We start from the raw sequence: 22,559 nt of genomic DNA on the forward strand, positions 1-22,559 counted from the left end.
TTTGAGTGAGCATTTTTTAATTGTTTATTAAAGTTTATAAATTATCTATGGTATATTTCGATTTGAAGAATCTGAAAAGTACAGTATCATTTTGATGATTTAGATGGAATTTTGTTTGCTTGTGTAATGAATTTGTTTGAACAAAACATAATATGACATAAAATTGAATTGAACTACAATTGAGTGCAAATTGTTAAAGAGCATGTGATAAAAACGTTTTTTAATGTGTTTACAATAAACTATAAGTAAGTATATATATACACGTGACATTATTATATTGCAATAATGTCAAAAATAATATTCAGCTGATATTTATTTACTAAATTACAGTAATGTACTCGTTCGAGGGAGATTTTAGACGAAAACCAAAGCAAAATCTAGCAGGAGCTAGTGCTCAACGCAAAACTGACAGAGAATCACTTATTCTTCAGTCACAACAACAAAGACAAAAGCGTGAGGTTAGTTCCATTAGTTATAATTAACAATTCTATAGAGATATTACTCTTTACCTAATTTGTTTTTGACTAGGCTTTAGATTAAGAACCATCGAATTATGGGGTTTTTGGGGGTGGAGGGGGAACTACACTAGTTAACACTGCCACCCTTCGTCTTCTTCTTTAGGAGTTTTGAGATAAGAAGAAGAATTAAAAGCTATTATTATACCTTCGAGCTCCGCGTCTGACTCCACCTTAGCTCCGGTGCTGCGTGAAGTGCCACTCATGCTCCGCTCCGCAGCTTTAACAAGTTATTTTCAAACAGGAGTACGTAAAACCAGTCTCAACTGCAAGATCAACAAACGATAAATTACGCATGCTCCGTTCCATAGCTTTCACATGTTATTTTCACATTTCGCACGTTACTTTCATATTTCACATGTTATTTTAATGTTTTCATATGTTTATTTTACCAAACAATACAATTGATGTTTAACGACAGATCTTTAAAGAGAGATAGATGCTTTAAAAAAATGGCGCGCCACTTAGCGTATCGCTCCAAAGCAAGGTAAGCATAAAATGCATTGTTTTTGTCTAAATAACTGTAAAAGGCAAAGATCTAAGACCATACAGCCTTATTTCATGTTACGTTATTTACTTAAATATATTTTATTTTTACTTATTTACTGTCATATATGAAAAATATTCAATATTTCATTTCATTTTAAATAAGTAAATATAAAAATATATTGAAGTGAAAAACATGACATGAATTAAATTATAAAAAAAAATAATAATCTAACCTTAGATAGCTCAAAATTAGATTAGAGATTATTATATTTTAATTACATTTATTCGATTTTAAGCTCAAAATTAGATTAGATCCTTATGAACACTTACTAAAAGCTATCAAATATGTATATGCAAAAAAAGTTTGTAGTTAGCATAAAAACTAAATTTATTTCAATAAACTATTTATATATATTAAAACAATTCTTTGTCCCAAAACCGAACCGGAGCACACCACTATCAAAATCAATAACAGCTTTATTCAAATAGGCCCCAAGAGCAGTTTTGAATCGTCATTTTACAAATTAAAACTTTAAACTAAATTTTTGTTTTTGTAAAAGTAAAGATACCACAGATTCGGAATGTAGCTTCTGCAGAGAAAAATCGGTAAGAAACTCCACAGTTACTCTTTTGATAAATAATATATAAACTGTGTTTTAGTACAAAATTACTAACATGTTGCATAAAATACAGCGTCACTAAGTCCACACATCTTTATCAACTATGTATTCCTGCACCGAATAATAATCTTTATCTATTAATTTATAACTTTTGACTGGGTGGATCGATTTCGACAAAAAATTTTTTAATCGAAAGATCGTGTGTGTTATTTGGTCCCATTTAAATTTATTTGAGATCTAAAAACCATTTTTCGAGTTATATCTGATAATGATTACGATTACGATAACGATTTACTTGACTATTTTTTCGTCGACTTACGTTGTATTATACCGCATAACTTTTTACTGGTGGGTGTATCGATTTTGATGATTTTTAATATAATCAAAAGCTGATGTTTATCATGTGGTCACATTTAAATTTCATCGAGATCGGATAACAACTTTTTGAGTAATCTTTGATAACGCGTGTTTACTTGACTATTTTTTCGTCTACCTACGTTGTATTACTTGTCGATGTAATTGAAGTCGGTTTTTTTCGATTGCGAGCAAATACAATTATTTTAAACCAATCTTGACTTTGTGACAAAGAAGTGTTCACGTCATTATAATTTACTTTTTGCATATCAACTTTAAATATAAGAGATGTGACATCTGCAAATAGCACTATATCACAAATATACTTAACATAAAATGGCAGATCATTTATATACAGGATGTTTGGAGGGTAAGTAGCCACAGGAAAAAGGTGGATAGGTGATGGTGTTGGCTACTTGTTGCGCCTAATTAAATAACATTTTGCCCCAAGTTTAACGAGTAATCCTCTTTTTGCTTTTTTTTTTCTAGAAAATCCCCATTTTTTGATAAAATCTTTAATATTTTGTTATTAATAATTGAAATGTCAAAAAAATGATTTAACTGTTTAGTCTAGCCTTGTCTCATTCATATTTAATCATAATTTCATACAAACAATTTAAAAAGAAATAATAAGAACGTGTTAAACTTCCAGAAATCGAAAAGAAAAAAATGTAACTTCAACTTTAGAAGGTAAAAGTAATAAAAAAATATGAAGTTTGGGATTTTAAAATGTTTTCATAAACTTCTTAAATGAATACTCTTTTGATCGGTATGTAGCATGTACCATAAATAATCAGGTAACTTAGCAAAAAAAGCCGGTTTTTCTTCAAGGATGCATTAAAAGGGTGACATTTTTTTGACTGTATATTAAAAAAAGAAAGGGACCCACTTGCGCTACAATATCCCTTTTCTTTATCTACTTTCTCCCCCCCGGACAACTATTTTCGTGTAAACCCCGTTGTTACAGAGATATCGTGGTTGAAGTTTTGAGGTTCAATTTTTAAATCGGAAAAAATTAACCTACCACCTTTAAGGTTAGAGTAACGCTTGGCTCCGGCGCTGCGGGCGAGGGCTGCCCTCCCTCCGCGCCTCCGGATTAAAAAAACACTAGGGGTAGGGCAGACCAAGACCACGTGGACAGTGGGGTGTTCCGATTCGGTTTTGGGTATTTTTCGAATTTCTATACCTATAGTCTAGCACGCAATGTTACTAATTTTATTAGAATATTATGTCTGATGCGTTATTTTGTTTAAAAGTGTCTATTTTTCAGTCGTTAAAGATCAGTTCGTATCGTATTTTGATCTTGCAATAAAGATCGTTTTTACGTAAATTTGTTCGAAAATAACGCGTGATAGTCGCAGAATGGAGCATGAGTACACTTCCCGTAGCACCGAAATCAGGTAGAGTCAGAAATAACAAAAATTTAACCTCCCATAAAAAAAATCTACCTGTAATGTATATAATAGCCAAGTTTTGTGTCACCGGATCTTAAAGGCCCTTTTTTAATTGCTGTTATGACAATTCGTTGGTGAGATCTTATTATTATTACTTGTGATTATTTTCGTTGGATCACTTATGGATAATATACGTTCCCGAGATTGTTCTTTAGAAGACTCATATATATATGTGTGTGTGTGGATTAAGAGGACTCATATATACATATATATATATATCATTTATTTCCTTAAGTGACTTTAAAATCTATTTCATATTGCAGTTTCTGCGTGTTACTGTCATACATCCGCTGGCTTTGTTTTAAGTTGTCTAGATGCGAACATTCCTGTTTTAATTTATTTATTTTAATTGAAACATTTTTATATTTCCAATTCTTTTATTAGTTTTTATGATAAAATTTAAATTTATTAGGTATGTGATTTAATTATTACAAATTGTAATTTACAATATTACTTTGATCGCTAACAACACGATCCGCAACAATAGGTTCATTTCTCAAATTAGAACCAGAACCCTGTTTGATATTAATAAATTCAACTCTAGATTTAAATTAACAAATAATGTAATGTACTTGTCATTAATATGTAAAAAGCAAATAACAGACTTATTAACATATAATATAAATCATTTATTTAATTATAATAATTGTAAAACAAATTCTAATTTAAATAATATCTCTATTGATATAAAAAATGCTAATTTAAACTAACTAAACAGACAAAACCTAAGCCCTGTTGCATAAATATAATTCATCAAAATATACAGGACATAGGTGGCAAGGAGCATGAAATAGAATTATTATCTGACATTTATAAAATTCATATATTTTGTATTTCTGAACATTGGGCTGAAAAATTATGAAATATTTAATATTCCGAATTTTAGTTTGTCAAGTTCGTTCATTAGAGAGAATGCTATTCGCGGAGGTTCACTAATATTGGTGCGTAATGATATAGCTCATAAATCTCGTAAAGATGTTGCAGCACTTTCTGTCGAGCGAACTGTAGAGTTGTCTTGTGTAGAATTACAGCGTTACATTATACTTTGCGTATACCGGCCCCCCGTAGGTGATTTAACAGTATTTAAGACAGTAATGGAAGACACTTAAGAAGTTGTTTAAAAGCTCTAAATATGTTTTAGTGTGTGGTAATTTTAATGTAGACATATTAAAGGACACAATGATTAGAAGTAGATTAATTAATTTGTTTAACTCTTTTAATTTAATACACAGATATTGTGAACCAACTCGAGTCACTAAGACATCTTCTACTTGTATAGATAACGTATTTAGTAATATTGAAATTCACAATAAATCTGTTATAACTGTTTTAACTTCCGATCACTGCGGTCAAAAAATTTCTCTTAATGAGAAAATTAACATAAATTCTCGAAGAATTACATGTAGACCAATAACGGTAAAGAGAACGAATAGTTTTAGGGATATTGTAGCGCAAAAAATATGTAAAGTAGATATGATGGCACAGGATCCAGATGTAATCTATAATTCAGTTTTTAAATTAATTTTAGATGAATTCTATAACATTTTTAAACTTAAAACTTTCGATGTAAATGTAAACTTAAAATTTAGTGAATGGGCCTCTGAAGAGTAGAAATAGGTTGTACGAACTGTACAGTATGAAGCAATGGAAGCAGGAGACTAGATTTTTGAATTATGTAAAAGAATATTCTTTAATTCTGATGATAAAATTAAATGCACATGAAATATAATTAATAGTATCAGTGGGAAACGTAATAAGCAAACTATACCAATCGAATTAAATATAAATGGTGCTGTTGTAAGCTCGGATAACAAGTTGGCTAATGTCTTTGAAGCCTTTTTCGATAAAATACCCATTGACTTAACTTCTTAATTCTACCCAACTTCTTAAAAATAACGTAAGCAAATGTAATGTTGATTTTTCATTCTCGCAAGTTGATTCTTTAGATATTTTAAAAGCCTTTAAGAGTCTTAATATTAAAAAAACAAATGATCTGTGGGGCATTTCAGTTAAATTAATTAGTTCTATCATTGATGACCTCGCTCCGTACTTAGCTTTAATTTTTAACAATGCTATTAAAGTGGGGTCTTTTCCAGATTTGCTAAAATGTAGTAAAGTTTAACCACTTTTTAAAAAGGGAAGTCGAAGTGATCCCCGTAATTATAGACCCATTTCAATCCTACCGTCCTTAAGTAAAACATTTGAAAAAATTATGCTAAATCAACTTTTTTTCATAAATTTTTGTCAACCAACTTTTTTGAATTTTTCATAGTGAACAATATGGTTTCACTAGATGTCGCTCTACGACAGATGCTGGTGTGGCACTACTCAAACATATATGAAAAAGCCTGGGAAAGATCACAAAAAGCTATTGGTACATTTTGTGACCTATCAAAGGCATTCGATTGCGTGGACCACGGGATCTTATTAAGTAAACTTGAGTATTGCGGCGTTAATGGTAAAGCTCTTAATCTAATTGCTTCATATCTATCTAATAGAATTCAACACGTCTAAATAAACGGAACGAAGTCTTCTGGATCTGTGCTAAAAATGGGCGTTGCACAGGGGTCGATCCTAGGTACATTTCTTTTCTTAATATATATAAATGATCTGCCATTTTATGTTAAATATATTTGTGATATAGTGCTATTTGCAGATGACACTTCTCTAATATTTAAAGTTGATAGGAAAAAAGTAAATTATGATGACGTGAACGCTTCTTTGTCGCGAATTCAAGATTGGTTTAAAATAAACAACTTGGTTTTGAACGCCAAAAAAACCAAGTGCGTTATGTTTTCGTTACCTAATGTTAAGCATCCAAATTATAATTTTATAATAAATAAAGAGAGGCTTATTGTTAATGATACTACAGTTTTCTTAGGGATACATTTGGACTCAAAACTTCAGTGGAATTCCGGCCTGTTACTGTGGGGTAAAGCTGCAGATATTGAGACTATATTTATCTTGCAAAAAAAAGCTATTCGCGGCATTTACGATCTTGGAGCTCGAGTCTCCCTACGGGATGTTTTCCAAAAGGTGGACATATTAACGATCGCGTCGCAGTATATTTATAACAATATCATGTATATCCACCAAAATATTCATTGTTTTGAAATAAATAGTAATAATCGCATTGTAAACACGAGACGGAATAACAAAATTGTAACTCCAAGTTCTCGACTGCGCAAAGTAAACGTTTCCTTTCTGGGTCATGGTATTCGCATGTATAATAAAATACCACAAACGATTTTGGAATTGTCTCAACATAAATTTAAAGTTTTTATTAAAAAAAAATAATAATAGATAAAGCTTATTACTCGGTGCAGGATTACATAGTTGATAAAGATGTGTGAAATTAGTGACGCTGTATTTCATGCAACATGTTTCTAATTTTGTTCTAAAACACAGTTTATATATTATTTTCAAAAGAGTAACTGCGGAGTTTCTTGCCGATTCTTCTCTGCAGAATCTACATTCCGAATCGGTGGTAGCTTCACTTTTACAAAAATAATAATTAATTTTTAAAGTTTTAATTTGTAAAATGACGATTCGAAAGTGCTCTTGGAGCCTATTTGAATAAACCTATTTTTGATTTTGATTTTGATTTTTTGAACCACACTCAACCAATTTCACAGGACTAATTTGCTCAGGTGAAGAGATACTGGCTTCATAGAGACTTTCTTCCAGTTCTCTGATGCGACTAAGAGCTTTCTCATGTTCATCGTTACATTGGTTGAGTGAGGACACCGCTTTCTACAGCTGGTCACGCTGTAGCTCCACCTCTAAATATTTATTATGTAGCACAACAAGTTCTGCTTTTTAATCCGAATTTCTTTTAATATTTTTTTGCCATTTCTACCTCAAAATCCTCTCTCTCTCTAATCAACTATTCACAGAGATTTTGTAAGGATTTCAGTTCAAGAAGTGTAATCTTTAATTTATCATCCATGTTTTTATCTGTAGCCTTTCAGGTCATAATTGAGTGTGCCATTCTTAATACACTGAAAATTAATAAAAAAGAGTGAGACACTGGTATATATATCAATATGCATGGATATAAAATATATATAAATTATATTTAGTTGTTTTAAATAGATATAACTAATTAATATAACGTGCGAAATGTGAAAATAACGTGCAAAATGTGAAACTAACGTGCGAAATGTGAAAATAACGTGTGAAAACTTCGGGATTCTTCTAATCTCAAAACCTTAACCATGGATATCTCCATAATATCTTCATAACCATGGGGTTCCGAAGGGTGGCAGTGATACCGAGGGTAATGCCCCAACCTTTCCCCCCCAATCCCATAATTCGATGGTTCTTAATCTAAAGCTTTATCTCGTTTTTATTTTTATTTTTTTTACTACATTAAAACTGACTTTTCAAAACTTATTTTTTTTCTTACAGGAACATAGAAAACGGCTACATAGTACAATAAAAATACAGGCATACGTACGCAGCTATCTAACACGAAAGCACTATAAGCAGAATGAAAGAGATGAGTTCGATGTTATCTTTTCTAAAGCTAACATTGCTGATCAATCTTTGACTATATTGCTTTTGGCAAAGATACTATTCTTTTATGATGATAAAAAGGATCGTGCGCGATTGGTATGAATTGTTTTAATAAGTTTAAACTTTCAATATTTACTTGATATTTTGGTCAACCCATAAACATAATATAAGTAAATGCAACATCACACGTATTTGTCACAGCTTTAAATTGTCTATCTTAGGAGCACAGGACTGAGTATTTTAACCATATTTATTCATTTAATTCTTTAAGATTACCTTATTGTTTTACCTTAAAAAAATATTATATTCAGTGTTCTTTTATAAATCAGAGCTAACAATTATGTAATGTAATTTGATATTTTGTTATTTTTTTTTATGATTTTAAGAAATAATGTTTAATTTTCAGGTATCCTTATCACAACACTTGCTTAAGCAAAAGAACAAACTGTTACAAAATGAGGGATCTCTAATACAAATTAGAAGGCTTCTGGCCTTGCTCTTATGTTTATTAAGAGATGATAGTGAAGTAAGTTTATTTGTTTTTTTACCGTTATAGCATTATATATATATATATTACTTATTATAGTAGTAGTACCAGTTATATATGTATGTATTTATTATATACAATTTAAAATAAAAAATGAGTTTGCTTAAGACCACACGACTGACCTGCACTGTGTCTTACTTTAATAATTTTATAAATTTAAATTTTATAAGTTGTAATAACTTTAAGGTAACATAATAAACTCTTAAAAGTCTATAGAATATAATTATATCAAAAAGGAGCAAGCCCGTAAATCTGAATAAAATTATAAATTAACTGTTGTGTCCCTAATTGTAAATTATGCTAGTAATATCACACTGCTGGGCATAGGCCTCTTTTCCCATCTAGGAGAAGGATCAGAGCTAAGAATAACAGCTAACAATTGCTATATCTATGGTGTACATGATAACAACCGGGAAAAACGGCTTAACGTGCTCTCCGAGGCACGGTGGAGAGACCCACAAGAACTGAAGAAACACCCAGATCATGGCAAACATCTGTATAGGCAATACAAATGTTTGTCATGTGTGGGGATCGAAAACCGCAACCGCCAGCGCAACAGTTCAAACCAGTGCTGTGACCGTTGCGCAAATGCGGCGTCATATTATAAAATGTTGAAATCTTACAGGTTCCTTTGGCAGTACCTCTTAGAATGTTTGAAGTTTTCACTTCTTTGAGTAATGAGATGTCAATGTGCTATGATGATGCTATTAAAAATATTGGAGCAACATTTTTGTACTTAATAAAGAGGGGTAAATTTTTTTATTTTGTCTATTTATATATGTATTTTAATCTTAAAATTAGGCTATCAAGCAATCTGTTAACAATATCAACCTGTACTTTTATGTAACACTATTAATTTTTTTGATTATTTGCACTTTGAATGAGGTTAGGTTAAACTGAGGTAGGGCACAGCATGAAATTTCCTGTTAAAAATATGGAGCAGCAGGTATTACCTTGACCTTACAGATAATCACAGCTAAATAATACTGCTTTCAAGCAGTATTGTGTTCCTGTTGGTGAGTAAGGTGACCAGAGCACCTAGGGGAATTGGGAATAGGATCGGCAACGCGCTGCGATGCTTTTAGTGTTGCAGACGTCTGTAATTGCTTACCACCAGGTAAGCCATACGCCTGTTTGCCCACCTAGTTTTATATAGTCCGGGCGACCGTGAGGTCCAGCCCTTCCTCGGCCACCGGGCCGCACCTAGCAGCCCCGCAGAAACTGCAGGGCGCTCAGCGCTACCCCGCGGCATGCGCTTGCGCGCCTTAGAGCGGGTGAGCGAACCCGCCCACCCCGTCCGCCGCGTGGGGGAAGGAAAACCCAACCCCCACGTCTCCGCGCCGTTTCAGCGCCACACACCGCCGCACCTCCGTACCAACACACCTGCGCTCACAAGTCCACTCCGAGAACCAGAGTAGTACCCGGAGTGCATCGTCTGGTTTTGGTCCACGAGGGTCCCAAGACCCCACCACCCGCGGCGGTTAAACTGCGAGTGGCATCCTCTATCCGCCACCTGGGGACGCGCCCAGTAGAGGTCCAGCAACTCCTCTCCTTGGGGCCCCAGACCTAAGTCTGGGTCTAGGCTTCGAGGGCCTGGGTCGGAACGTCCGCCTAGGTCTACCCCTTCCAACCCTTCCATTCACACTCGCCTTATACACTTTTTTCGTCAATCGTTCTTCACTCATTCTCTCGACATGGCCAGCATGGAGCATACCTTTCTCAATTTTTGTCACTACATCTTCTTTCAGACTACAACGTTTCCTTATCTCACTATTTCTTATCCTGTCACTCAGTTTAACTGCTATCATACTTCTTCACGCTTTCATCTCAACTGTATTTATTCTGCTTTCATGTTTCTTCTGCCATACCCAACTTTCACTTCCATACATGAGTGTCGGAAACAACACTCCCTCATGCACAGGCAAACGAGCCTTGTTAGACACCCTCCGACTGCTCATAAAGGAGTGCAAAGCCCCATTCACCCTGTTTCCTGCATTCACTCTTCTTTCAATATTACTCTCACACTTTCCATCTCTTGTATAATAGTTATTCTTTAACTTATGAATAAGTGATTTCTAATAACATATCAATTTCCTTGTATTGTATTCAAAATTATATATGATAGATACATGTAACATAAATATATTTCCAGGCTATTTTAAAGATCTACAGCAACTGTTATGTCGAAAAACTCCACCATTGTATGGACCATCTCCAAACCCACCAACTCCATTGTGTGGAGCGCTATTAGATCTGATACAGAGGCCACTTCAATTGACTAGTCATATAAACATAGCAGAATATGAGTAAGGGTTTTTTTTTATTTTAATTATTTGAAAAAAGGTTTTATTGTTTCTTTTTTTTAATTAAAAGGGATAAAACTTGTACATAAAGGGTCATTGATTCAATATATCCCAAGTAGCCATGAGAATATCAAACAATATGTTACAAAGATTATGGAGAATCGTACGCTTTTCTTTGTCGTAGTTTATAATATATGCTTTAGCTCTAAATAGAAATACAAATATTGCTAATATAATCTTAACTTGTAAAATATTACCATGTTATATTTTGTAACATCTTCCTTTTTGTAATGTTTTATAGTTTGCAATTTTGAGAAGAGGTACAAACCGTAAATTATGTATGACTTAATTTATAAATGATCTTTAATCTGTAATTATCATACATAAAATATATATTTTTTTGTTTCAGTGATACAGTGATGACAGAATTCGCCGCATCATTTCTTTGTAATCCATATCCCGAACCAGTTGAAATGTATGTGTTGCCAGCGTTTACACAGGATACAAATAAAAAATTTCCATTTCTGCAATTGCTGTGTTGTCTCAGTGACGATAAGTTTAGTTCTAGAAGATTGTTAAATGATTCGTGGCTACTGCATTCAGTGTTGACTCTGGAACCACCTGACTTTGGTAAGTTAATGATAAGCACCAATGTAAATATACTTATAACACAGGTCTATAATCACACATGGTGATATAGTACTTTCAATTTGTGGTTTGTAGAATGAGAATTTAAACTTCCAAATGTTATTATAAAATCATATGTCATCACTTCAGCCTAATACAGTCCACTGCTTAACCTAGGCCTCCACAAGTTAGCGCCAAAAATGGCGTAATCTCATGTGTTTTGGCCATAGTCACCACGCTGGGCAGGCGGGTTGGTGACCGCAGGGCTAGTGGAACTGTGTTATCCCTTAGTCGCCTCTTAGGACACCCACGGAAAGAGAGGAGGTGGCTGTATTCTAACTACCATAACCACACAAAATTGAAGAACGAAATGTACAGTTTGTGCATGTGAGAATCAATAATGTTCTCTTAAAATGTGCACTATGTTAATATTGCAGTAATTATTAGTATTTTTTTTTAATTCATTCTATTAAATCATATTTATCCTTTACAGCAAATGATATACGAAAAATAGATAATACAAGACTGCCACATAATCGTATTGTCATAGAATATTTAAAAGTAATTGCCAAATTAACAGTTAATGTATGTAATAAGCAAATAACTTATGATTATGAAGATTCGTTGTACAGTCAAGAAACAGCAGCAGATAACAGTGACGACAGTGACACTGAAGATGAACCAAACCCGACATCGGTCAGAGAACAGATGTTGCTCACGAGGTGTATAGAAATGTTAAATGAACCAGAACGATGCATTTTAACTACATGTTCGCAGATAACAGAAAGTGATTTAAGTGATGAGTTCCTTGATAGTATGTCAAAAATATGTCATAATTTACTATTAAGTCATAGGATGGCGTTGCATAAATATAGGTGAGTTTTTGTGTTGATATTGCAAATCAATAAAAAATAAATAATTGACGCCTGTAAACTATTAAAAATAAATAGTTCAAATAAAGCTTGTTGTAATCTTGACACTTAATTGTTTGTAGTCTCAGTGTTTCTTAGGTAAATTGTGGGTCCTCGGTTGTTATTGTAAATACCTGATGTAGCACCCACAATAGGACAATTTATGTTCCATTACTTCTTTTGTGTAGGAAATATTTACTGAAGGTTAAGTTCAGTTCATAGTATAGTGCAGTTATTATTCTTTTAGTAACATAGGATTTTACAGTTTCATACAATACTAAAAAATGTAATTGCGAAATATTGTTTCTGTTTCAAGGTTACTGTACACATTAGCATTTAAACCAATCTTCCTACGAGGCTTATGGCAGTGGTTAAGCAGTATGACACATGAATCCTCATTTGGTGGATCAGCAACTCCTTTACTGTCTGCGCTTTCAAGAGGCATGGGCTCGGAAACGTCAGTCATAGGAGTACATAGACTGTTAGCTCCATTGGCTGTTTTCTGTGCACTGTTTTCTCTGTTAATCGGAACATTGCATGATACTGAATTCTTCAGAGATACAAATGGAGAAGAAAAAATGATTGGTAAGTGGCTAATTCGTTATTATGTGCTTTTCTGAAACACACAGCATTGTATGAAGAAGCAATATGTGATTTTCCCTTTTATATAGGAATAACTTTAACTGATCCTTCTCCTACAAACAGTGTTGTCTTCCTGTGTATGAGTAAGGTGACCAGAGCTCCTGGGGGGATTATTGATAGAGTGGGCAACGCGTTGCGATGCTTGTAGTGTTCTTGTTTGTTAGTAATCACTTACGCGTATCTATATATGCCTACGGCAAACACTTCGCACAAAAAAAAAAAAAATACAGTCCAACAGTTACCAGAATCTAGAGTAGTTTTACCTTCATAAACCACCAGAGAACAAACCACCAGAAGCACAAGGGCAAACCTACGGTGAGGTCGTCATCGCCGAGATAAAGACTGAAAGGCTACGAATCCACGACAGTGTCTCATGCAGTAGTACAAGTGACAAGACACACTGACACCTGTGTCTATTACCGTAACTATCCACAACCTAACTATCTATAAGCGCGACAGGTCGCTTGGCAAGAGCTTTTCTCAACGTGCTAAGGGCAGACGTGGGGTGCAGGCCTATGAAATAGTGACACAGTGGAGTGTGTAATATACATAGAAAGTACACTAACCTGTAGGTAAGGGATAAGGTAATATGTGGAAATGAATAAATAATTATATAAATGTATACGTGTAAGTATGTAATGTAATGTATGTGTGTATGTCTGTGTGCATGTTGAGTGTGTATATGCATACATTAAAAAAAATAAAAGCAAAATAAATACCGTCAGCGTCGAACCACATCCTAGCTTTACTAGGCAGTTACAGGACTGTCGATTTATAGTTCGAATAATAAATCGCCTGTGTTATTATTATGCATGATGTTCAACGTTATGCTGTGTGGTTACGGCACTAAAGAATATAGCCGCCTCCTCTCTTTCCGTGGGTGTCGTAAGAGGCGACGAAGGGATAATAAAGATCTACCACTTTGGAACTTAAAAAGCCGACGGCGGGATAACCATCCAACTGCTGGCTGTGAAATACACAGGCCGAAGACGGGCAGCAGCGTCTTCGGTGCGACAAAGCCAGTACTGCGGTCACCAACCCGCCTGCCCAGCGTGGTGACTATGGGCAACACACATGATTTATTGCCATTTTTGGCGCGAACTCGTAGAGGCCTATGTCCATCAGTGGACTGCGATAGGCTGAAGGGATGATGATGGTGATGATTTTCAACAAAAGGCATGGGCATTTTAGAGCCCGTGGATGTTAACTTTAAATAAAAAAAAAAAAAAAAAAAACTTTTGACGACAATAAAGTGTTAAGCTTTATTCTTATATGAAGAGGGAAATTCACATACTGCTTCTTCATACAACATTTCATTTAACACAATATTGTTTTGATACAATGCAAAACATTATATTTTGTTATTTTTAATATCTCGTTATGAGGTTCAAAAAAATATTATAATATCCAAGTAGTCATTATATTTTTTTAGAGTTATGAAATGTAAGATTATAAGAACACTTATTATATTGTTATTTTTATTTTAGAAACAAGCGAGTCAAACACAGGAGTTTCTGGTCGTATTCATGCATTTGATTTCTCCGAACTAGGAGGACTATGTCGGACTCTGAAACAAGTGTGTCTAGGATTAGTAGAATTAGCATATCCAGAATCCAGACCATCTATATTTGGACAGTATAAGGACGCAGTCGGGGCCAGTCACGATTTAAATGAAAGAAATCAAACACCGGCATGGGCTCACTTGTTTAAGGTGAATTCAGTATTTGTACATAATTAATGCAAACTCTTCTAAATAATTGTGTTTGCTCGCAAACGAAAACTACCGACTTCAATTACATCGACAAGTAATACTACGTAAGTAGACGAAAAAATTAACAAACGCACTAGTCGTCACTACGATTTTCGAGGGTTTCCTTCGATTTCTCTGGGATTCCATTATCGATCCTGGTTTTCTTATCATGGTACCACACTTGGGATCCTCCTTATATTATATCTCCTTTCCAACAAAAAAGAATGATCAAAATCGGTTCATAAACGACGAAGTTATTCCCGAACATACATTAAAAGATATATATATATATATATATATATATATATATATACGGTGGGACAGGTCGCGATGCGGCTTTAAGGAGCTCAGTCGTAACTCCATCATCCCCCGGGGCCCTCCTGTTTTCAATCTGCCCGAGCGCCGCATTAATCTCATCTACTTCGATGTCCGGGATGTCTTCCGAATAATGGTGCAATAATGGCGCACGTGGATCTTCGGTGTCCCAAGTCTCAGGCTTGCGTGCGCTCGACGAGTACAGCTGTCCACAAAAATTCTCGACCTCTTCTCGGATCTGAAGACGAGGGCAAACGGTTCTGCCATTCGCCTTTTTAGTTTCGCAAGAAGGCTTCTCTCCCACGGTCTTTGAAAAACTTTGCACCCTCTATTCTGCTCATTGAGAGTAGTGATCTATCTCGTATTTGAGCACTGGAGATCTAGACGTATAAGTTTTGGTATCCTCTTGGAGAGAGCCTTCTGTTATGGCGAAGCTGCTTGAGCAGCGAGCAATTTGCGCCTCCGCCGTATCAGATCCAAGGCTTTGGAAGTAAGCTTGGACTGCTTCGTTGATTTCGTCGGCAGAAAGTGTCTGTGACCCAGTGTACACACCGTCTTCACCACGTTGTCGGTCATCTCGTCGTATTATATTTTACTAAAGATATTTTTATTTACATGTGTACAATATGATTTTCAATATTGTGTCTAAATTTTGTACCAAAAGAACTATTATGATTGTTAAAATAATACGTCCATTATGTGTTAGAGTGCTTAGTGCAAGACTGGCTCAAATGGATATGAATTAACACTAATATTCAAAATAAAATGATTATATCATATCTAATATATAAAAATCTTGTGTCACAGCGTTTGTTTTAGAACTCTTCCGAAATGGTGTACATTTATTAGGTCTGAGTATAAGCCGTAGGGTATTTTTTTATTTTTTGTTTCTACAGCTAGTATAATCTATAAATAGAACTAATGAATATAATGTAATATGGTTATCTTTTTAAATACGCGACATGATTCTAGGTGCTATCTTCATCACTCCAGATAAAATCTTTTGCTTTCCGACAGGATTTTTTCGTTTTCTTTCCCTTACTCATTACTTCTTTGATCGCCTTTTTTGTACGAACACTGTGGTCGGCCACGTATTTTTCTGTCACAAACAGAAGAGGTTTTATTGTACCTATCAATAGCCCGGTATACAAACATTTGACTTATACCAAGTGTATGGAGAGTATTAAAAATTGTATTTGGCTCTATATCCACTTTGGGTTATAGAATCACAGCGATTCGGTTTTCTTTATCACCCCATTCCATTTTAATATCACAAAATATTTTACAATGTATAGGCGTGAAATGAGAAAACACAGTGAACAATTATAAAAAAATGACTGATTCTAAGTTCAAATATAATAATAGGTTTTTAGGACTTTACCTATGAAATTGCCGTTTTTGATGAAACATGTTAACGCACTTTTTTTCTATATTTTTTTATTTTTATTACTCAAAGTAATTACCCATGAAATCAATGCATTTTTCCCAACGACGTAACTTATTGATGCCTTTCTTGAAAAACTGCTGGACGGGAGGCAACAAACTCTTCAAAGGCATTTGTACTGCCTCTCCGGTATTGAATTTTTTTCCCACCAAGAAGTTATCCAAGTTCTGGAAAAAGTAGAAGTCTGTAGAGGCAAAATCTGGTGAGTACGGTGGATGACGGAGAACTTCCAACCCCAGCTCGCGTAACTTGGAGACCGTCTGCTGTGCAGAATGAGGTTGCGCGTTGTCGTGCAGGAGCAACAGAGCCGAGCGATTGACCAAAGCTGGCTGGAGACGTGACAGTTATTGTGCTTAGACCTTCATAGTACATATCGCTACAGTAACGCTCATGCCGTTTAGTAAGAAGCTCTGATGAATTATACCGGCGCTAGACCACCGAACAGTTACCATCACTTTCTTAGGGGTCATTTTTCGTTTAAGGCATTGTTTAGGTACTGAACCGGGATCTAACCAACTAGTTGAGTAGTGCTTGCGATTGTCGCATAGAATTCATTTTTCGTCACAAATAACGATGCGATTCAATATGTCTTCGTTTGTGTGTCTGTTAAGCAGTACAAGGCACGTCTCGACGCGTATTTCGCGCTGGCGTTCAATTAATTCGTGAGGCACCCATTTGTCGAGCGTATTTACCTTGCCAATTTGACGCAAATGGACCAATATTTTTTTAGTGCTAACTTCGAAAGCTGCTGCTAATTCAGCTGTGGTTTGAGAATCATCAGCCTCCACAATCGCCTTTAATTCGTCATTGTCGACCAACATTTTCGGCCGACCACATGGTTCATTTCGTATGGTCAAAATTTCCGGAACGAAAGCGAGCAAACTAATAACGGGTGGTACGATTGTTAGAAGTGAAAAGAAAATGCCTAATCCGTACATCCCTTTCTAAATCCCGCTTGTGCATCCCATACTTTTTCGTCTATTTCTTTCACAACCCTTTTTAATCAACACTTTTGTACAATTATGCCAATACCAATTGTACAATTATACAATTTACCGACGACGCTGAGAAGGCTTATAGTGACAATTTTCCCTTATTCAATGGGACGATTACGGCTTTGCACCAGTCTCCCGGTACTTGCCCGTTTTGCCAGTACAAATTGAAAAGGCGGTACTAATAATCACGCTAGTAAAATATCACTACATAGTATAAAACAAAGTCGCTTTCTCTGTCCCTATGTCCCTATGTATGCTTAAATCTTTAAAACTACGCAACGGATTTTGATGCGGGTTTTTTACATAGATAGAGTGATTGAAGAGGAAGGTTTATATGTATAATAACATCCATTAAATAGTGTGTTATTTTTGAGGTTTCTAATTTGGTGTCGTAAATAATTACATTTTTTCCGCTTACATTGCAAACGCAGGCTGAACCCTATGAGATTTATCAAAATAATGTACTAAGTATTGTACACATTGAAAAAGTCTACAGAAAATTCTGCTATGGTATATGTCTATCTCTTATGGATATCCCACAATAACATTTTTTTGTCATTTACTTTTTACGACAAATAATGGCTAATTTTCGAAGCAATTTTAACCAATACAGCATTAATCCTTATCTAATTAAATACCTTAAAAAAATTGCTGATTTAATATAGATCTATATGGTAATTGCTGATTTAATATAGATCTATATTATAGCATATAATTTAAATTAATATTTTCGAAGATATTACAGATTTAAAAATTGCGGGACGTAGCATTTGCGGCGGTTCCGGTCGGCCGGGGCGGCGGGACAGTTGCCTATAAATAGAGCGTCGAAGGCCGCGGTTCTCCCTGTAGCACTTTGAATTTAGCAGCGATGGGACGCGTTTATTTTATGCGCGGGCAGTAATGAATAAATCAAAAGTACTGGATCGATTTTAATCATTGTTTCAGTAAATGATAAAGGCTATATATTTTATACCCGTGCGAAGCCGGAGCGGGCTGCTAGTATATGTATAAATGTAAAATATATACTGACATAAAATATGAAATAGCTCAGGTAAATGACAATGTGTCTTTGATATGCACGAAGCTACTATTAGTTACGAATAAATTACTGAAAATAATAACCTCTCTCGTACAATAGCTCGAGTAAATGCGAACGTGTCCTAGGTTATCTTACGTAAGATCTGAAATAAATGAAAATGTGTGTGTCAGGTGTGTACGTAGCTGCTATTAGTTACAAATAAAGGTCTCATACAACGGCTCGAAATAAGTAAAGTAAGTAAGCGAATGGTCGTACCGTAATTATACAACAGTAATAATATATGCGTGTGTGCGCGTGCGTGCAGGTGTGCACGCAGCTGCTGTGCGCGCTGTACGGGCGCGACGCGCGGCTGCAGTTCTGCGGCGCGGAGGCGTGGCCGGCGAGCGCGGGCGCGGGCGTGGCGGGCGACGCGCAGGCGGCGCTGGCGGCGGCGCGCGCCCGCCCGCGCCCCTACCGCGCGCTGCCGCGCCTGCCCGCGCCGCGCGCCGACCTCGGTGCGTACTTCCTCTGTGTTCTGTGTTCTGCGGCGCGGAGGCGTGGCCGGCGGGCGCGGGCGCGGGTGTGGGCGTGGCGGGCGACGTGTAGGCGGTGCTGGCGGCGGCTACTTCCTCTGAGTTATTTGTGTTCTGCTGCCGTGTTCGATGTGTACAACTAGGGCGCAAACGAGCGTTCGGTTCACCTGATGGTAAGCGATTACTGTAGCTAATAGACGACTATAACACCAGAAGCATCGCGAGCGTTACTTACTCTACCCCCAATCCCCCTAGGAGCTCTGGTCTACTACTCATTACAGGAACACGACACTGCTTGAAACAGTATTATTCAGCTGTGATGTTCTGTAAGACTGAGGTAATATGTCGTAAAATTAATTTTTGATATCCACCTAAAGAAAATGTAATCGTAATGTTTTCAGATGAGGGACCACCTCTAACCATCAAAGAATTAAGAACGGTTACGATTTTGAGAGAAATTCCATTTGTTGTCCCGTTTTCGACCCGAGTTTTGATATTCCATGGTCTCTTAATGAAGTAAGTACATGATGAAATATTCAAAACATACGATGATTATTAAAGTAATAAATTAAAATTTGCGTTTTTTTTTTTAGAGAAAAGCAAGATCACTGGTACGAGATTACAAATTTCAATGAGGGTCCATCCATTGTAATCAGTGTTCGACGCACCCATTTATATGAAGACGCTTTTGATAAATTGAGTCCTGATAATGGTAAGTTTTGACAAATATTTTACACCAAATAAAATGCTTACAATCTGTTCATAGTTTCATAATTATGGCATTCATTATTTCTTTTTGTTATTTTAAATATTATATATAATGTTATTGTGTCTATCCATACTGAATAACCTTAAATAAAAAAGTTTTACAGTACCCGGCCATAAATTATGTACATCGACCTTTAGAAAGAGAATCTGCTAATTTCAGCTGAGAATGGATTTAGTTGAGAGGTGTTTCTTAGCTGACTGACAATACAAACGTTATATTTTCTTTAATTGTGTTATTGTTACAGAACCAGATCTCAAGCTGAAACTTCGTGTTCAGTTGATAAACCAGGCGGGCGCGGAGGAGCCCGGCGTCGATGGAGGCGGACTTTTTAGAGAATTCCTTTCTGAACTGTTAAAGTAAGTTATGCAAAAATTAAATACTTTAATTAATTTTTATGAATCCAGCATAATTTGAGAATTTAAGGACTTAAATTCCTCAGTCTCATAAACAAATGAAACCAGTTTTGTGTAAATCTAATAAAAAGAAGGCACAAGTAAAATTATTTAGTCACAACAAACAACTTCCCTCTCTAAGGTAATTTTTAGAGACTTTTGGTAAACGGCAGGAATTGGAGAATTCTTCTTAATAACTTATTTGTATTTAGAGGGTTGTTTTTAGAGACAAAAAAAAAACTAGCTAATATTGCATTCGAACAGTATTTGAAAAATGGAACATGAAGAAAATAAATTTTTCATTGCAGGTCTGCTTTCGATCCAAACCGAGGTCTTTTCAGACTAACAAAAGACAATATGTTGTATCCCAACCCTGGCGTTCACTTGCTGTACGACGATTTTCCGTTGCACTACTTTTTTGTCGGAAGGATGTTAGGAAAGGTACTTTATCTTGTTTTACATTATACACTATCTCTTCTCTTAAACGTTTCCCCAAATTTAAGGTGATCGTTAGAAGAAGACACTTCAAACAGAATTTAAGACTAACTAGGTATAAGAATAAATAACTATAGTGTATTTTTGTTAATAAGATACCAATCGCTTAATCGCGTAATCGCTTACCATCAGGTGAGCCGTAAGCTTGTTTGCCGACCTAGTGACATATAAAAAAAAAAAAAAAAAAAAAACCAATTAGATTAAAGTAAATTAGAAAGTCGTGTTCGCATCGACCAGTTTAAATAAGCCCTTTACACAGTACGGACGTGTCTTTTGTCAGTTTAAAAAATGAATACCTCACCTATTCGTAAACACAAAAGGTGATCAATATTTCATAGCAGAACTACTAATCAAAGATATTCCTAACTGTCAGATGCACTGGTGAGTCGCTCAAACATTGTAATTTTGAAGTGAAAACTTCTTTTAGCGCACCGCGCACACATTTTTTCGTAGGTAGTAAGTTAGGCTGATCCGTCACGCTCTGAAGTGAAAGGTTCGATCGGGTGAACTCGGGACTGCCGAGTGTTCCTGAGCAAGAAATATACAGTCAGCTGTTCTTCGCTGTTATGTCGCTGTGTTTAGTATATTTAATTAGTACGTAATGATTGATTGCGATTGCCAATAAAGTTTCACTTCTGCCGCGCGGTCTTAAGCACACAATTTATTTTTTCTTAACGCGAATAGACTGTTATATCAACTAATAAATATCAAAGATTCACAGTATGTTTATTTCACCTTCGAACCATTAATGTGTTATCCTGCAAGAGTCGCAGTTAAGACGAGCGTTGTGTCCGGTGGCAGGCTCTGTACGAGAACCTGCTGGTGGAGCTGCCGCTGGCCGAGTTCTTCCTCGCCAAGCTGTGCTCGTCCCGCGAGCCGGACGTGCACGCGCTGGCGTCGCTGGACCCCGGCCTGTACCGCGGCCTGCTGCTGCTGCGCGCGCACCGCCGCCGCGACGTGCCCGACCTCGGCCTCGACTTCACGCTGCTCAGCGACGAGCTCGGCGAGCAGCGGGTGAGTCGCCGCCGCTCTCTGTGTATCTGTCGTTCTCACTCTCACTCTCACTCTCTGGACCCCGGCCTGTACCGCGGCCTGCTGCTGCTGCGCGCGCACCGCCGCCGCGACGTGCCCGACCTCGGCCTCGACTTCACGCTGCTCAGCGACGAGCTCGGCGAGCAGCGGGTGAGTCGCCGCCGCTCTCTGTGTATCTGTCGTTCTCACTCTCACTCTCACTCTCTGGACCCCGGCCTGTACCGCGGCCTGCTGCTGCTGCGCGCGCACCGCCGCCGCGACGTGCCCGACCTCGGCCTCGACTTCACGCTGCTCAGCGACGAGCTCGGCGAGCAGCGGGTGAGTCGCCGCCGCTCTCTGTGTATCTGTCGTTCTCACTCTCACTCTCACTCTCTGGACCCCGGCCTGTACCGCGGCCTGCTGCTGCTGCGCGCGCACCGCCGCCGCGACGTGCCCGACCTCGGCCTCGACTTCACGCTGCTCAGCGACGAGCTCGGCGAGCAGCGGGTGAGTCGCCGCCGCTCTCTGTGTATCTGTCGTTCTCACTCTCACTCTCACTCTCTGGACCCCGGCCTGTACCGCGGCCTGCTGCTGCTGCGCGCGCACCGCCGCCGCGACGTGCCCGACCTCGGCCTCGACTTCACGCTGCTCAGCGACGAGCTCGGCGAGCAGCGGGTGAGTCGCCGCCGCTCTCTGTGTATCTCTCGTTCTCACTCTCACTCTCTGGAACCCGACCTGATGTTATCTTTTTAAAAGGATCTTTACAGAAAATAAAGATCATAGACTCTAGGTCTTCTCTTTTACATAAGAGCGTGATGCTGTTCTAATCGTTCAATTACAACTTGTACTTAAGTGAG

The 22,559-nt window shown here is 36.9% G+C and overlaps 1 protein-coding gene across 1 annotated transcript in view; it reads left to right on the forward strand.

Annotated features, from left to right (window-relative positions):
* The first annotated feature begins 55 nt into the window (after positions 1-55).
* Positions 56-22,559, forward strand: part of LOC123657462 (ubiquitin-protein ligase E3C) — a 38,180-nt gene continuing 15,676 nt past the window's right edge. The window contains exons 1-16 of the mRNA XM_045593007.1: positions 56-245; positions 331-458; positions 7,843-8,046; positions 8,357-8,476; positions 9,123-9,246; positions 10,650-10,803; positions 11,210-11,430; positions 11,921-12,302; positions 12,655-12,923; positions 14,468-14,691; positions 18,828-18,978; positions 19,413-19,551; positions 19,629-19,747; positions 20,049-20,160; positions 20,505-20,637; positions 21,493-21,705. Coding sequence (XP_045448963.1) covers positions 333-458; positions 7,843-8,046; positions 8,357-8,476; positions 9,123-9,246; positions 10,650-10,803; positions 11,210-11,430; positions 11,921-12,302; positions 12,655-12,923; positions 14,468-14,691; positions 18,828-18,978; positions 19,413-19,551; positions 19,629-19,747; positions 20,049-20,160; positions 20,505-20,637; positions 21,493-21,705 — 2,691 coding nt within the window. The 5' untranslated portion in view covers positions 56-245; positions 331-332. The remainder of the gene's footprint in view (positions 246-330; positions 459-7,842; positions 8,047-8,356; positions 8,477-9,122; positions 9,247-10,649; positions 10,804-11,209; positions 11,431-11,920; positions 12,303-12,654; positions 12,924-14,467; positions 14,692-18,827; positions 18,979-19,412; positions 19,552-19,628; positions 19,748-20,048; positions 20,161-20,504; positions 20,638-21,492; positions 21,706-22,559) is intronic.

This window comes from Melitaea cinxia, chromosome 1, assembly GCF_905220565.1.
Source record: "Melitaea cinxia chromosome 1, ilMelCinx1.1, whole genome shotgun sequence".
In the NCBI taxonomy this organism is placed as follows: domain Eukaryota; kingdom Metazoa; phylum Arthropoda; class Insecta; order Lepidoptera; family Nymphalidae; genus Melitaea; species Melitaea cinxia.